The sequence below is a fragment of the Tachyglossus aculeatus genome, chromosome 18 (genome assembly GCF_015852505.1).
Source record: "Tachyglossus aculeatus isolate mTacAcu1 chromosome 18, mTacAcu1.pri, whole genome shotgun sequence".
Lineage (NCBI taxonomy): Eukaryota > Metazoa > Chordata > Mammalia > Monotremata > Tachyglossidae > Tachyglossus > Tachyglossus aculeatus.
In genome coordinates this window covers 33794982-33812442 of record NC_052083.1, presented here as the reverse complement: position 1 = coordinate 33812442, position 17461 = coordinate 33794982, and the positions used below count along the sequence as shown (strand labels likewise).

The window sequence follows — 17461 nt, the reverse complement described above, 5'->3', positions numbered from 1 at the left end:
AGATATTTGGGAGAAAATATAGATTATTTATCGAATCTATGTCCGTAGCCTGTGAAATATGAAAAATTCATCTTATTTTCTCTCAGACACCGCAATCAGCTTTCAACTGTGGACACTCTTAATAGGGCATCTAAAAGTCTATAATCAGGCCCAGAAATCAGCTTGGCGGCAGGAAATTGTTCTTCCTCTAGGTGCAAGCGACAGTATATTATTACTACTATTAATATTATTTTTGTTTATGCTGCCATCCTTACCCCACGACCTACAGGCACTTTGCCAGCATTAAGCCACCCCATCCAGGACCTCGATGAGGGAGAGTGCAGTGTCCTGTATTTCAGAGAATCCCTTTTGAGTTGGAGCAGTTTGGGAGTAATTAGCTCGGGAGATGACAGGGTGTCAGGCCTGCTTTACATGACAAGGGAAAAAGCAGTAAATCACTACTTTGCATGCTTGGGCACCGCCCACATTTCAGTCTGGAGCAGATGAACACAAATGTCATCACTGAACTTACAAAGTAGCATTACAGCATCTTTGTTCCGAACGGCTGCTCGAGTGGGAGGATGCGGCCAACGTCCATTGACCTCATTGCGGGGTGACCTTCCCAAGGCCTCCGTGTAAGCACTCCAGAAATACTTTTGATTGATTGATTGCCTCCTGCCCTGGAAAGCAAGAGAAAGAGAATCAGTTTCCAGGGGTCTGTCAGGATGGCCTAACCTGTATTCCTTAAATCATATTTCACTTCAGTAGAGAGCGAGTGCTGGTATTGGACATGAGATTACAATGAAACTCCTAGACAGTAAATCCAATAGTCTAAGGCTTGGCCTGTAGTGATTAACTGGTATCTTCCCCAGCGCTTAGAACAGTGTACGACACATAGTAAGTGCTTAACTAATGCAATAGTAATAGTGGGAATGGTGAAAAGTAGCTATTTCTGAGAGGGTGAACCATCAGACAGGGAGAGCAAATTATCCGGGGCACTCAGGCAAGTTACTTCTCTAGCTCTCATCTTAAAAGAGGGGTTAATACTTACTGGAGGACTGGTTAATCTAGCACCTTGGGAATAATAAGTTATTCCAAGTACAAATCAGAATTTACTAGGTAAAAGAAAAGACAGCCATCACTCTAGACTGTAAGCTCCTCATGAGCAGGGATCATATATACCAGTGCTGTTATATTGTACTCACCCAGGGCTTAGGTCAGGGCCCCGCACCTTTAAAGTGTTCAATAAATAGCACTGATTGATCATTCAACAGGAAAGAAACATGCTTTTGTAGAACGGCATCTCTTACTTCTGGGCTTTCTGAGGGAGTCAAATGTGAGTCCACTGGCTGGATTCTCCATTCTGGCTAGGTTAAGATATTAGTAAACTTGGGTGATACCCCTGGATTTATGCCTGGGTAGGCAACATTAGCCCAAGACGCTTCTCTTCTTCCTCTATCTTTGAGGGCAGGGCTATGCGTTCTTCCCATTGTCTATACCGTCTGTTTCAGTGTCATCCCTTAGACCCAGAGCCCCACCAGGGACAGGGACCATGCCCTGATTATCCTGCATCTATCCCAGAGATTAGTACAGTGCGCGCCTTATAGTATGCGTTTAACAAGTACCACAATCATTATCGTTGTTATTTGGCGGGTGCTCAAAGCAGATTTGTAGACCCTCGCTATATACTGTTGTTGGAACCGCAGATGATTGGCAGTTGGCTAAGAGGTGGTAATGGTGCTCTCCGGGGATGGACGTGCAAGTGGGAGTCCGGGACTCTTGCAGCTACTGTGGTCACCAAGGAATGTGATGGTCCTCCTGCATCCATCCCACCCCCTCCAAAAGGAAAGGCCACCAAACCATTCCGCCCAGGGGCAATGCAACCAGACAGGAAGGAGAAAGGCAGACGACCTTTTTATTTCGCTTAGACAAAATGCAAAGTGTCTCGTTAAATTAAAAAACGAACAAAAAGGAAAGACCAAATTGATTCCCCTTCCCCCACCCCCACCCACCATCCCTCCCCACGGATGCACTCATCCTAATTAACAGCAGAAAAAGACCGAGGATCCAGTTTCTAATCGGAAACAAATGTGTGCAAACAAGACATTCCCCCAGCCCCAAATCAACATCCCTTTCAAATTCACAAATCTGGTGGGTTTTTTTTTTTTTTGGTTTTTTTTTTTTTTTGCAATTTTCTTTAATCTTGTGTGATGTAACCTTCAGGCAGAAGGCTTCATTTAGTCCCCCATGCACTTTGTAGAAAAATCAGTAAAAATGCGACAGCCTGTGAAGATCAGAAAACTGGACGTCTTTTACCCAAAAACCTGATGTGCCCAGTCAGATGAAGCTCACACTCAGACAGGAAAAAAAGCAGGAGAGTCTTTGCACTGTCTGTGGTTTCTTTTTTTTTTTTTCCTTTTTTTAAATATTTTGGCAATCTTCTTTAATTATAAATATCGGGATTCAGTAAAAAAAAGGTAGCTTTGATTGGATTTTATTTTAAATTGTATTTACAGCCACTGTCCAGCCACACACTGTCTGTTATACCAGAGTGTACGATTTTGCGTAGGGATTGTTTCCTTTTAAATGGCCCCGGGAGTCCAGCAGGGATTCTTGCGAGCTGCTCATTTTGGCCGCCTGTCCCAGCTCCACCCCTTCCCGCTGCGGTGCTGTGGCCCCAGCGGCGCCCGGTTGCCAGGCCTGTCCTTCTCTGGAGGAGGAGGAGGAAGCGGCCTCCATGGGTATCGGCTCCAAGACCGTGGGGCGCTTCAAGGTTCGACTTTTCTGAGGCTCCAAGCAGGCCGGCCCTAAAGCGGGGTCTCTGCTGGTGCCCGGAGCGCCTCGGTTTAATAAGAAGTCCATTCTGAGATATGGTGGCAGATGCATGAGGTCACCTGCGAGGAGAGAGAAATGACAGAAAGGCTATTACCTCGACAGGCTCACGATTTCACAGCTGGGACCAGGAGATCAAACTGGGGGGGTTAGGTGAGTTGGACAATAATAATAATTCTAGACTGTGAGCCCACTGTTGGGTAGGGACCGTCCCTTTATGTTGCCAACTTGTACTTCCCAAGCGCTTAGTACAGTGCTCTGCACACAGTAAGCGCTCAATAAATACAATTGAATGAATGAATAAATAATAATGATGGCATTTGTTAAGCGTTTACTCTGCAAAGCACTGTTCTTACAAGGTGATCAGATTGTCCCACATCGGGCTCACAGTCTTAACCCCCATTTTACAGATGAGGTAGCTGAGGCTCAGAAGTTAAGTGACTTGCCCAAGCTCACATAGCAGGCATGTGGCGGAGCCGGGATTCGAACCCATGACCTCTGACTCCCAAGCCCGTGCTCTTTCCACTGGACCACGCTGCTTTTTGTATGCGAAGCAGTGTCGCGTAATGGATAGAGCATGGACCTGGGCATCACAAGGTCATGGGCTCTGCCACTTGGCTGCTGTGTGACCCTGGGCAAGTCACTTAACTTCTCTGTGCCTCAGTTATCTGTAAAATGGGGATTGCGATCATGAGCCCCATGTGTCCACCCCGATTTGCTTGTATCCACCCTAGCGCTTCGTACAGTGCCTGGCACATAGTAAGCACCTAAAAAATACCACAATTATTTAGTTCCCAAGGTGAGGGGGGAGGAGGGAGAGCTGTTTGAGATTAGTTCCACTGACACACACACACACACACACACACACACATAATCCGATTCCCAGCTCCGCCTGTGCAGAGCAGATTTCCCCTTGCCCATACGCTTCCCCGTCTGATAGCTCCTTCACGGAGTTACTGGGGAGCATCAGAAACAGCATAGTGGAAAGAAAAATGGACATGCCCTCTAGGCCATGGAAAATAACACTCCCGAGTTCACAGCAAGCAGCCATGGTGCATAATATAAGACGTCGGTCTATCTGAGTGATACAGAACAGAACCTGGGGTTGGAAGGGAGGCACAGTGGCTTGATTCCAAACTCTAAGCCCAAGTCTCCCCATGCCTCCAGTTCCTCATCTGTGAAAGGAAGATAACGAGCTAAAATCGTATCTTGCTCTACGGAGCAGGCTGGGCTTTCGGTGCCACAGTTCAGTGATGATAACGCTATTATTAATATCATCATCCTCTTTGCTTCCATCTTGCTGGGTCTTTCCACATTTGGTGGGGGTCTTATAGCCAACATGATGCCCCTGCTGTTCTCAGGAAGCTCTCTGGAGATTTTACCTGGATCTGAAATGGCAGCAACGGCGGCAGGTTGAAGCAATCTCTCAAGATTTTTGCGTTCTGGTGGCTGTGCCTTCTAAAAAACTAGGCTAGTCTAGAGAACTAGTAGAAACCTGTGAAATATTCAGAGCATTTTAAAATGGGCTCGCTGCTTCTCTTTCACTGCCTGTGTCTCCTAGTCTCTGTGGCAACAATGAAACCTTCTGCTGGCCGCACAGGTGGCCATGGTAACCACCACACTTGAGAAATATCGCTCTGGAATCCTTTCTCTGGGGATTGTTTTACAGGAAAAAGTTCGGGCCTCCGTTGCGGGCATGGAGTTTGTTCTGGATGACCTCTCACAGTCTCTTCTAATTCTCTGATGCAATGAATTTAGACTCCTGTTTCAAAATAAATGAATTTAGGTGGGAAAAAAAAATCTCCATTTGAATTCAATTACCTGCAGCAGGGGGAATTTAATTTAGAATCTAGGAAGAAGTTTCTGGCTGTCAGGTTTGTAAGGGAGTAGTTATGAGGAAAGCTGGGGAATCTCTTTTCTCTGAGGATAGTTATGTACCTACCCAAGATAACTTAGTTACAATCCTTCCTGAAGGCAGGGGAGTGGATTACTGTTTCCAATAGTGAGATGGGAACTACCAAGTCCAGCCCAGGACTTTTTTTTTTAAAATAATGGTATCTGTTAAGCACTTACTATGTGCCAGGTACTATACTAAACACTGGGGTAGATAGAAGCTAATCAGGTTGGACACAGTCTCGGCCGTGCATGGGGCTCACAGTCCTCGTCCCCATTTTACAGAGGCACAGAGAAGTTAAGTGACTTGCCAAAGGTCACACAGCAGACAAGTGGCCAAGCCAGAATTAGGACCCAGGTCCCCCCAACTCCCAGGTTCATGCTCTATCCACTGTGTCACATTGTCTCTTTACAGTGACTTCATCACAGTGGCCTTATGGGATTTAAGTATTTGAGCACCTGTTGCACACAGAGCACTGTACTCAGTGCTTGTGAAAATACAGCAGAGATAGATGAGAGTTCCCGGCCTTCAAAGAGTTTCCAGACAAAAGGCAGGCTCAAAGCAATTTACAGATTGGAAGAAGAGGAGAATGGAACGATAATATTAAAAGACGCTTCTTTGGACTTTTCCTAAAATCAAGTTTAAAGAATAAAAAAATAGTTCCCATTACAATAGATTTGTCCTTTGCTCATTAACAAAGGTGCAATTGGGTTCATTTTCAGGATGAACAGCTTCTCTATGGTTGTTAAGAATTTGGATAGAAAAATATGGATGCCTAGATAGAGCTAATACTTACTTCTGGGTCTTTTGCAAATATGCAGTCAGCAGTTCACACAGATAGACATGGATGTGTTCAGGCACTATAGCAGCTAATCTGATCACACAATCTGGCAGCTAATCTAGTTCAATTACTCTGGTTCCTGTCAGAACTATCAAAGGTAAGCTCCTTGAGGTTGGGGATAGTGACTGCTAACTTTGTTGTTCTCTCCCATGTGCTTATTACAGTGTCTGGCATAGAGTAAGTACTCAGTAAATGCTATTGATAGATTCCTCAGAATACTCTCTCCAAATTGCCAGGTGCTTATCTGGGAACATCTTTCTATATACAAAAAAAACCCAACCCAAAACCCCCCAAAACATTTTCAGGGTTCCCAGCCCGTCTCTGGAATTGGAAGGCTACGGTGGAAGCCCATGTGCAGGCGGCTGATCACGCTAATGTTAAGTAATGAAAATGACTTGCATTTAGTGTGACTTTAGTTGTTCTGCTCCGTGGACTTCATCTACCATTCTATATTGGGATGAAAAGTTAAAATGACTGAACTTTGGCAGCATAAATTACCAAACCCTGCTCCACCTTGTGCTGCCCTGATAAGGGGTCTGTCTCCTCCATTATCTAGTTAGTTAGGACTGTAAGCTTCTTGAGGGTAGGAATCATGTCTACCGGCTATACTAGTACAAACAGCTAGTACGGAGATCTGCACAATCGATTGGTTGATGGATTAAGACCATGGATTGATTAATTGAATGTTGACAGCCAGTTTATGCAATACTGTTGAGTGAGACTTTTATTTTCAATCTTCAAAATACTGACAATGAAAACAATGTATACTTTTCTGCTAGATTTTAAGCTCCTTTAGTGCTGGAATCATGTCTACTACTGATGTGCTTTGACCCCAGACGGAGCTCAGGATATATTCCTGACCGATGGGTGATCGAACATAAAACCAACATAAACGAAAGAAGTTGAGGAAAGCCTCTAACTCAAAGTGCAGGAAGGCTTCTATAAGCCAATCCTTTGTACCTCTTCTTTTAGCTTGGTAAATTCTACAGGCCTCTTTGTTCTTGCAAAAAGTTGGGAATGGTTGTCTCCTCTTTGCAACCTCCCACTAGAGTTCACTAAGGCATTTTCCAAATTGCATTTAACATTTGCCTAATTACTCTCTTTGAGGCTCACTCATACAATACAGAGAGGACAATAGAGAGGTAATGACAGGGATTTCATTGTAAGGGCAAATGCAGATTTTTTGTGGGGAGGGTCCAAAAAAATGAGGAAAGAAGAAAGGAACTATGGATATGACTTCTTAAGAAAGATCACTATTGGTTGTATTCAGGTTGAAGAGCACATTAATTGATACCTTGCCAGTTCTTAGCTCAGAACTCAGGCACTAAGGAGCCTTAAAAGCCCCTACACGATGAATATTTCTTTAGAAGGGCTGTTGGTGATTGGACTCAGTTATGTCTAAGTTTAAGCGAGGCAATGAGGCTTCAGGCAAAGAATGTTTTAAAGCTCTTCGTGATCTAAATCCTTAGGGCAGTAATCCTTATTCTGACAGTGTGAGTTCTAATACCTCAACAAGAGACTGACTTTCCTACCTGATCATTTTGTATCTACCCTGATGCTCAGTACAGAGCTTGGCTCATAGTAGGTGCTTAACAAATATCACCATTATTATTCCAATACCGGTTATCCCTCCTATTTAGACGGAGAGCCCCATGTGAGGTAGGGAGTGTCTGACCTGATTATCCTGCATCTACTCCAGTGCTTGGTGCGTACTAACAAATATACCATTATCACACACACACACACACACACACACACACACACAGCTTGAGAGTGAGGCTCTATGGGGACAGGGTGGGAGGGAGAGAGGAAGAGGAAACAAAATATGAGAAGGGAGGAGTGTCTCCACCCCATTGCCCACCCTTTGAGACTACACAGGTCCAACCTCAGCTCACTCCCAGCCCTTGCAGCCCGAGCTATGACTCCAGCCCCAGCTGGCAGGGGGAACAAGGTGGAACTGCCACCCTGGTTCCTAAGGTTGGAGCATGCCTTATGTTACCCTACCTGCCCGAAAACCTGTGGGGACCAAGCCAGTGGCATCACCCCTATGATGTCTTGGCCCTCTGTGGCTTCAGCTCCTAGTCTGACCAGTAGGCTGTCTTCCCCTAATTCCTGAATGTGAACAGGGCCAGAGTTTGCTCCTCACCAAATTTCTTGGGGCTTCAGAGGGTCTTTACTGGAGCCCTCTGAGGGTTATGCAAATCTAAGTCGGGTTTTGGGGGGCAACCCAGACTCTTAAGTAATAGGCATATTTGTAACACCTTCCTTTCCCCAAACATTCTGGAGAACAAAGCTTTTGTCACAAAATTGGACACTACAATTTTTCAAGGAATGTGTACCACATGAACTGTTTTCTTTGGGGTTGTCTAATAAGATGAGTCCACTTTTGTCTCCCAATTCCCTTGGGATCTAATTAGACGACAGGCTGCACTCCTTTGCAATTGGTAATACTCCTTAGGGGAGAAGGGTGGCCTGCTGCATTTCTCCATCAAACACAGGAACTCATTAAAATGGTTAACATTGTAGCAGAGATTTTTTTTTAAACCCTCTTTCAGGACTGCAGCTGCATCACGGGATGTACAAAGTCTTTGATTTGCTAGAACTGATCGAGGATTTTGAGGGGCCTGAGCTTTGGAACTCTCTAATCATGGATGTGATGGTACTTCAGCAGGATTAATAAGGAAGACAGGTTCCTACCTATGGAAGCAGGAAGGAGAAAACTAGTACCCTAGATTCTTGGAGACAAGTTATTTTTATTTTCCTGTTACTCTGCCAAAGATAATGCAACTTGAATGTGCCAGGTTTTCCGGCAAAGCTTTATTAAGTTTTAGGATGGTTCAGTGCCTTTGATGCTCTAATTACTGCTTTTCAGCCTTGTGTTCCTGATTAGCACTGAAAGTAAACCTTTCAGCTGTGTGATCACTGCAAATGAGCATGCTTAATAATTCATGCATTTCTGGCTTAAGGAACACAAAAGCACAAGGTAAACTCTGTGAATGCTGGAAAAGCAAGTGGGCTAGGAGCAAAAGGACTTCACTGAAATACGAAACATAGCTATCCCTTTTACGACTCAGAATTTAGCTGGAAAGTTTCCAACGATGGGCTAAGGGCAGCATATTGGCTTTATGGATGCTGTCACTAAGATTCAGATCAATCTAGCTTGCATCCACTTATCCACCCACAGTCCCTGGTGCCAACTGCTTCCACGGCTTTAGCTGTGCTGACAATGTCCCAGGAGCTAACACAATAGAGATGTCCCTAAAAAAGCTTCCCATTTGCACTGAATCCATAGCTGATAATTTGGCATCAGATCTGCCGACGGCCCCTAATAACCCATTTGGGTGCTGAAAAATGGGTCGTCTGTGACATGCCTCAGATAATCCAAGTTCCAAAATTAAACAGAGCCTACAGATGGTCAAGTTAGAACATACCCCCAAATTTGGTCTAGACTATCCTCTCGGGTGATCCCCATTTTCCCTACCCCAGAGAGCAACTGTACAGAAGGTGATATTTTTAAGAGGTCTTGATGAATGTAAATTGGCTCCACGTCCTGTAGGAAACATGATCATCTGTTGGCCGGTTTGCTGCTCAGGAAATGCTACCTCTCCAAATGTCATCTGTGAGCAAAGGTGGGGAGGATCGACAGAGACTTGCCTGGCTCACCAATGTTTGAACAGATCAGAGAGGGTTGGGGAAGCAGGGGAATTGGCAGCTTTTCTTGAAGAGCGCGTTACTTTTCCCATATCCTTCACTGCTTCACCTGCCTCCCACCCATGCAGATACCGGCTAGTCAGCTCGCCCACGCAGCCCAGAACAGTTAGAAGTATCACCTCTGGGCATCACCATTTACCGCACTCATCCTTGTTGGAGAGAGAACAGGACTCCTACCGTTCAGCACATTTTCCGGACATTTTCTAATGCCTTTAATTATTACATGGTCAGATCAACTTCAAACAGGCACCGGTAGTTCTGACAGATCAAATTTTATACTTCTATCCTTTTAAAGGAGCCTTTCGTAAAGGAGATTTTCTGGTACAACTCTGACACAATAAATACATTCACCTTTCAGATCTCTTTTTCCTCTCTCTTACTGTTTTTGCTAATTACCATAGCTCCAGATAAGTCCAGAGTCCAGATTTGATGGTTTCTGTATCAGCACTCCTCACTGATTCACTGTGTGAGCTCTGACAAACCATTTAAGCTTCCTGTACCTTTTATCCCTAGAATTTGAATCTGTATATGCTTGGTGGAAATTTAGTCATTTGCAAAGGCTTTGCAAAGTTCACTTGAAAGGTTGTAAAAGTATAAATTATTATTGAAAATTCAGTCCTCTGTTTAGTTTTACAGTGGCAAACCGGAACATCACAAATACAATGCATTTTATGAATTTTCTGTGAGAAGTCAGCATGACTCAGCCTCCAATAATGGATAAAATTGCCTATTCAAACAGAGGCCCTTCCAACAGCAAAATAAATGCAGAAGTATATTAAGTAAAGAGAACTTTGCTACAGAATGCACTTCTTCCAAGGAATTTTTAAAAATGTATAAATGAAGCAACAAAATAATGTTGAGATGTGATTGTGGGAATAATTTAAAATTGAATATTCAAGATTTTACATATCTATATTTTACATATATATCTATATATATACATAGAGAGAGAGAGAGAAATAACATGAACCTTGAGAAAGTCACTTAACCTAACCTTGGGCAAGTCACTTAACTTCTCTGTGTCTCAGTTCCCTCACCTACAGAATGGGGATTCAATACCTGGTCTCCCTCCTACTTAGATTGTGAACCCCATCTGGGACCTGATTATTTTGTATATACCCCAAGGCTTAGTACAGTGCTTGGCACATAGTAAGCCCTTAACAAATGCCACAATTATTATTAGAGAACAAGCATGCAATGTCCTTTCTCAAGGACAAGCTGTTGTTGTGGGGTCCTATCCGTGAGTGAGTGGAATGGACAAATCGACGCAATAATAATGAAATGACTAGGCTACATTTTACTACATAAGACATATTGTAGGTATGCATGAACGTGTTCAATATTTTAGGTCTGTGAGAGGTTATCCCACATCCCCGATAATGCCTTCTTATCTTCCTTCCTCAACCCAAAGACTTTTCATCTGCCTCAAAATGACCCCCGCCCCGTGAAGCCACCTCCAGTACAGCATAAGTTTTTACATGCACACACACACACACACACACACACACACACACACACACACACACACACACACACACACAAACTGACCCTCTACAACACTGCATTCTAGTTTCTAGAAACTAGTTTCTTTCACTCAAGAAGTTCTTCCTAATTCCTCTGGCAAAGGCCTTCCTATTGCTACTGCAGCCCTTTTCACCTTATCCTGCCTCCAGTTCCAATACTCATGTACCCAACATTCTTTTATGTGGTTAAAGTCAAAGAGCAACTCCTCCACTGGCCTTCCCTTCTCCAAGGTAATATTTCAGTTCCGTTAGTCTCCCTGCCTAGAAAGCGTGGTTCCCAAATCTGGGAACATTTTCATTAGTGGGGTCTAAAATCAAACTGAGCCTTCTTAGCCCTGGGTGGGGGCTGTGCTGGCTTTGATGGGGTGGGGGGAGGTCTGCCTCATCATTGCCAGCATTCATTCTATTCCACCATTAACTTGTTTAGTACTGTGGGGACTTCATATCATATGGAGGCTTGCAAGAGTTTATAATCTAAGGAGGCAGGTCAGGGCAGTAGTTAAACAGAATCAGGGCTATGAAAGTATTCATATTGGGCCTTTTGGCCCAGCCCTCTGCTTCCCAGGCAGGGGAATGACAAACCACCCACCCCACAGCTTAGAGAAACAGGACTCAAACTCCAGACTTCAGCCTTTTACATCTCCATATGTAACTTCATGTTGGTATTTACAGTACCCAATTATCCAACTATTTATTCCCCTATCAGAAAAAGTTTGAAAAGACTGTTTTCCAGGGTGTAACTGAGTCCTACCGCCTAGGTCAACACTTTTCATAATTGTTTGCCGTGCCTCATTACTCACTAGTGTGTGACTCACGTTGAAGGCAGGGACTTTTTTAACGGGTTAATTAAGCTGAAAGATCACTCTTTTCTCTGACCGCACTCTTTCCTCACAGTTTGAGTCAAAGTTGAGGTCCTCTCAGAATTGTTGAAAGCCTCCACTGAGCCCCTGAGGGCCTCACTGGGTTTGGCTGGATTGAGGAGGGACGGGAAGTAAATGACGTTGACAAAGGACAGGGAGAGGAAGCTGTCAGGAAAGATTTGCCATCTTGTTCCCCCAACCCGTGTAAACTTCAGTGCCCCACCCAGGAACATAGCAGAGCATAGCTCTGCTCTCCAAGGGTCAGGTTTTCACTGGAGCATTTGGTACGACACTGGCTACCATCAGCGAAGGGGAACCTGAGAAAATGAGCCAATTGCCACTTCAGTGAGGATCTTCTCCCCACCCTTTAGTCTCCCAAATCTTGGAAACTTGAAGCTCTCAAATTTCTGAAGATTATCTCATACCACGCTAATGGGCACTCCGGTTCAGGAAGTCTTTCCCTGCTTTGACCCTCCTTAAAAATATTTTTGTGCAACTCAGACACATAGTCGCATCAAGGGTGTCAGAGTGAGTGACCAAAAGGGAGACTTTGTATCTGACAAGACCGTGTTATACGATACTATGTGGAAAAACTTTTCAAGTGCAATATTAATGCTGCAGCATGATATCACAAACTTGTTAATGAAAGACCCTATGTAAATCAATCTTCACTCCCAACTTGGAAAAGCCCTAGATAAATGACAGGAGGCTGATAGGAGAGGTTCAGGTACAAGAATTCTGTTTCTATTCTTGGCTCATTTGCAAGATGCTTCTTGCCTTTTTCAGAGGACAAAGACACATTCCTCTTCTTACTCTCGAAAGAAAAATACTGTAGTAACTATTACTTGGGGCTTTGCTAAGGGAATTTGAACCCTTATATGCTGCTGTTGTTTTTCAGGGGAAGTAATCAGCCATCGCCTCATAGAAATGTGAATTAGCAAGGTTTTTATTGGAAGCTGTTTTTCTACGTAATTCTACTCAATGGCATTGACTGTGTCTACGGGAGGAAGGACTCAGTGGTAGCCAGCAACAGGACTTGTATCTACCCCAGATCCACAAAGAACACTGATTCACTTCCTCTGAAAAGGAACGGATCTTCCTCTATTGGCGAGAATAGCAATCAGCATAAGCTCAGGATCAAAGAAACGGTCCCATGCAGGAGCCTGGAGTTGAGCCTCCCCTACTCTTTAACTCTCACTAGGGAACCTGAAGTCACCAGTGGAATGAGCTAGCAGTTATGGACAAGATGGATTTTGTGGATTAACCCTGGGAACCAAAGCCCTTGATGTCCCTCTTTTCATTCATAGTTTTTTGGCCTGGATGGCATACTACACTCTGTACCACGATAGTATGCCTTCACTATGTGATCACTCAATGGAATTTATTGTGCAGTAACGGTGTGCAGAGCACTGTACTAAGCACCTGGAAGAATTCAATAAGTAGGCACCATCCCTGCCTTACACGATTTGGCTAGGACATGGTGGTAGGAGTAGGGAAGACTGTAACCCTGTTGTGGGCAGGTAATATGCCGCTAACTGTTCCACTGAACAAAGCACTTAGTATAGTCCTCTACACATACTAAGTGCTCAATAAATGCCATTGGTTGAGTGATAGGGAAGATGGTTCCAATATGGCCCATGTGTCATTAATCTGGATACAGCATGGCACAGTGTCCGAAAACAAATGGTGAATAGGGCATTGGGCGTGAAGAGTACTAGAGCATGAATTTTCCTTTATACGGGACTTGACAAGAACACAACCAACCCCTGAGTTATAGGAGAATTAAGTATATATAACAGTACTGGAGATTCACTTGCAAAGAATTCTCCACTTTAGGACGAAAGTCATAATAATGATGGTATTTGTTAAGTGCTTACTATGTGCCAAGCACATGAAGTTTGAAAGCATGAGGGGACAGCAAGGCCTAGTGGAAAGAGTAGGAGACCTGAGTTTTGGTGCCTGTTTTGTCACTGGTTTGCTCTGTGACTTTGAGCAGAGTCACTGAATTTCCATGTTGCCTCAGTTTCCTCATCTGTAAAATGGAGTTAAGATACCTTCCTCTCCTTACCTCTTACATTGTGAAAGCACTGTGGGGCCAGGTCTGCTTAAACTGATTGTCTTGTACCTGCTCCAGCACTGTGCTGTCTGCTTAGCACAGAGCTCTTAATATAGTTAGCATTATAAATGAAAGGAAAACGATTAATGGGAACTGCTTGATTAATTGCTGGAGATCATGACTATTTTACTGGATGGTGGTTTAGTTAGAGACTAACTAAAACAACAGATGATGGTAGGGCGCCTCGGCAGACTGAGAAGAACCTTTTGGAAGAAGGATGGTCTGGTCTGATTATCTTGTGTCCACCCCAGTGTGTAGTACAGTGCTTGGCACACTGTAAGAGCTTAATGAATACCACTGTTAGTATTATAATTGTTAAGTATGTTTCACAACTGCTAGGAGTCAGCTGCTGAAGGGAGATAGGCTTGTCTCTGAACGGAGGCTTCAGTAAGATTGAGATATGGTCAGGCAGCTGTCAGTAACAGAGTCTGCAAATTGTATTGGCATGGCCAATGTCAATCTTTCTAGGCCCATCGTGTAGAATGGATTGTTGATCACACAACAGTCCGTTCAGTCTCACCTGCCCCCTTGAATACGATCTCACCATTGGGAACATCCCCTTTAACTGTCAAGGACCTTGTAGAGAAAGAGAGGGGAGTTGTAGATTCCTCATACAAGCACCAAACATCCATCTATTATCCTCAATTCTCTATTCTCTTTGGACACATCTTGTGGCCCATAAAGCCTCACTTGTTCTGACTGGGTTCACGGAAACAGAACCTGCCTTTTGGGTAGGAGAAACATAATAAGAGAGAAGCAGTAAACCAAGAAACTGGTTCAAAAGCTACTTAAAACTAAGGGAAACCTCAGAAACTATGGCTGACAGAGGGGAAAAAGTGATTAAGTTCCCTCATTGTTTCTCAGGATTACAAGCTTAAAATGGATTGGAGTAAGTAGAGACTTTGACAAATAGCCAGTTGCACAAAGAGGGTTTTTGTTTAAGGTATCCAAGAGCTGGAGAGGTTAATTAACAATTCAGATACTGTTCTCTTAAAGCCCTGCAACAAGTTTAGTGCAGAAGCTATTCAGTAGGTTAGCTTTTATCAAGTGAAGGAATTCTTTCCAAGTTTCTTGAGAAGAAAAGGTGCCTCTTTCAAAGTGCAGCGGAAAATAGATTATTCCATAAATATCTTAAGTAGTATTTTTCCATTCTGCCCTTTGATAATCTAACAGGTCTGCAAAGGATTCCTCACAGTGGAAGCAGCGTGGCCTAGTGGGAAGAACACGGGTCCAAGAGGTCCTGGGTTCTAATCTTGGCTCCGCCACACACCTGGTGTGTGACCTTGGGCAAGTCACTTAACTTCTGTGTGCCTCAGGTCCCTCATCTGCAAAATATGCAAACCCTCCTATTTACTCTGTGAGCCCCATGTAGATCCTGATTACCCTGTATCTACCCCATTGCTTAGTTCAGTGCTTGGCATAAAGTAGACACTTAACTAATACCACAGTTATTATTATTAGTTGAACAGTGTGGTAAAACTTGCCCCAGTGAAAGGTCATTGAGAAAAGACCGCTAATAAGACCAATAAATGCCATTATTATTATTATTATTATTATTAAAAGGATTTGTATCTCCCTCCCCCAAGGGCTTAATACAGTGCTTGGCATCCAAGAAGCAGCGCTCAACAAATACTATGGATTAAACTCGCAATTATATCTAATGGTTGCAGTAGTAGTTGACTGATGGCAGACTTTTCAACTCTCTCCTCTGAAGAACAGCCTTTCCTCTGACTTGCTAACACAGTGTAGCACATTCAGGCCACAAAAGGGTCTCTCTCTTACTTCTGTCACCTCCTACTCAACCCCTGGATCAATCCCTAAGTGACCTAATCGCAGTCCCCATGGGGGACCCAAGGCACTTGGCTGTCCTGGTTTTGGATAATCCAAAACCTTCATGGTTTTCTCCAAATCTGATTAGGAAACAGTTCAGGTCTCTAAATTCAAAAGGGATTTCACGCCCTCTGGATGACTATGCAATAACCAGCCTTTCTCATTCCTCATTTCATACACCTGAATAAAGGGTAGATTCAAAGTTCGAGGTATTTTTGCAACTGATTCTTGAAAAGGTAGCAGGGTACGCACTTGGATCGGTGATCTTTGGATATTTGATATTCGCCCCACCCCCCAATCCCAAAGTACTTATGTACATATCTTCATATTATTTACCATAAATTACTTATTTATTCATATTAATGTCGGTCTCTCCCTCTAGACTGTAAGCCCATTATGGATAGGGAACTTGTCGGCTAATTCTCTTGTGTTGTACTCTCCCAAGCGCTTAGAACAGTGCCCTGCACTCAATAAATACCATTAATTGATAAAACATTTTGCATTATTTTCATGCAAAACTTTATTCCCAGTGTAACTCACATTTTACCCACTGCAATTAAGCAACTCTTTACCCAGAGTCTGGGAAACTGTCACTTTTTTTTCTGTAATTTTATGCTTTCAGAGGGTGCACCGCAGCATGGATCCCAACCTGGCATTTTCTTGTTCAACTAGGGGAGCAGGCATCCTTCCCTACTTTGGTCTCTGTCTCTCCCACCTTTTCTCCCCCAGCTCTCCTTGGAGCCCCCCACCCCAAACTGAAGAGTCGGCACTAAACAACCAGAAAGGTCCGTTGTGAACCTGCTTCCTGGGGGTTTGCACTGGCTCTTACCTGGCCGGTGTGCCTTTGGAACTGCCATGTTCATCACTCTTCCTCCGTCCTGAGGTTTGGGGGGAGATGCAGTAAACCTGCAGATCCCCGATTCTGAAGGGGTGCTGGAGGTCAGACTGTCTGTGTACTCGTTAGTTCCTGCCGTTAACTGTTCCGACGATGTGTCCGATATGAAGCACTCTGTGATGGTGAATTTGGCGTGCCTCAGCTGTTCTTCCATCTTGGCATGCTCATACGCTCTCGCTAGCTCTTCATAGGTGGAGGAGGCGCTTTCTGTGGAGACCATGCTGCTTCTTGCTCTATCTATGCAACAATGACAATTCACATAGGTCAGGTTAACTGAACTCTGGACTTTACTGAGCAGGGCATTTGGGGAAAAATTCCTGAAAATGCTAGCAGTGGTGCCAGATCTGGAGAAGAGAGGGGAGTGAGGCAGAGAGAAAGAAGTTAGCAGCCCTTTTGTTTCTCCCTGGCCTTTAGATTCAAAACCCTTTATTCACCTCACCCTTAGCCCCACAGCACTTATGTACAGATCTGTAATTTATTTTAATGTCTGCCTTCCCTTTTAGACTATAAGATCCTTATGGGCAGGGAACATATCTACCAACTCTCTTACATCGTACTCTCTCCAAACGCTAGGTGTAGGGCTCTGAAATCAATCAATGACATTTACTCACTCAATCGTATTTATTGAGCGCTTACTGTGTGCAGAGCATTGTACTAAACTGAGTGCTTACTGTGTGCAAAGCACTGGACTAAAGATTTGGGAGAGCACAACAGAGTTGGTAGACACGGTCCTGGCCCACAATAAGCTTACAGCGAAGAGAGGGAGACAGACATTGAGATTAAAAAATGAAATAAAAGAAAATATGGCTCTGTGCCCAAGTGCTGTGGGGCTGAGGGTGTGGTGAATATCAAGTGCCAAAAGGGGACAGATCCAAGTGCATTCTGCACACAGCAAGAGTTCAATAAATATGATTGATTGATGAATGTGGAAGAGGAGAAAACAAGAATTCTAGGGATCTCCGCCTTTATCTTTCTCATCT

The 17461-nt window shown here is 43.9% G+C and overlaps 1 protein-coding gene across 1 annotated transcript in view; it reads right to left on the bottom strand.

Moving 5' to 3' along the window:
- Positions 1-2457: 2457 nt before the first annotated feature.
- DSCAM (DS cell adhesion molecule) overlaps positions 2458-17461 on the bottom strand; it is a 562874-nt gene continuing 547870 nt past the window's right edge. The window contains exons 32-33 of the mRNA XM_038760387.1: positions 16416-16718; positions 2458-2873 (exon numbers count right to left, since the gene is read on the bottom strand). Coding sequence (XP_038616315.1) covers positions 2521-2873; positions 16416-16718 — 656 coding nt within the window. The 3' untranslated portion in view covers positions 2458-2520. The remainder of the gene's footprint in view (positions 2874-16415; positions 16719-17461) is intronic.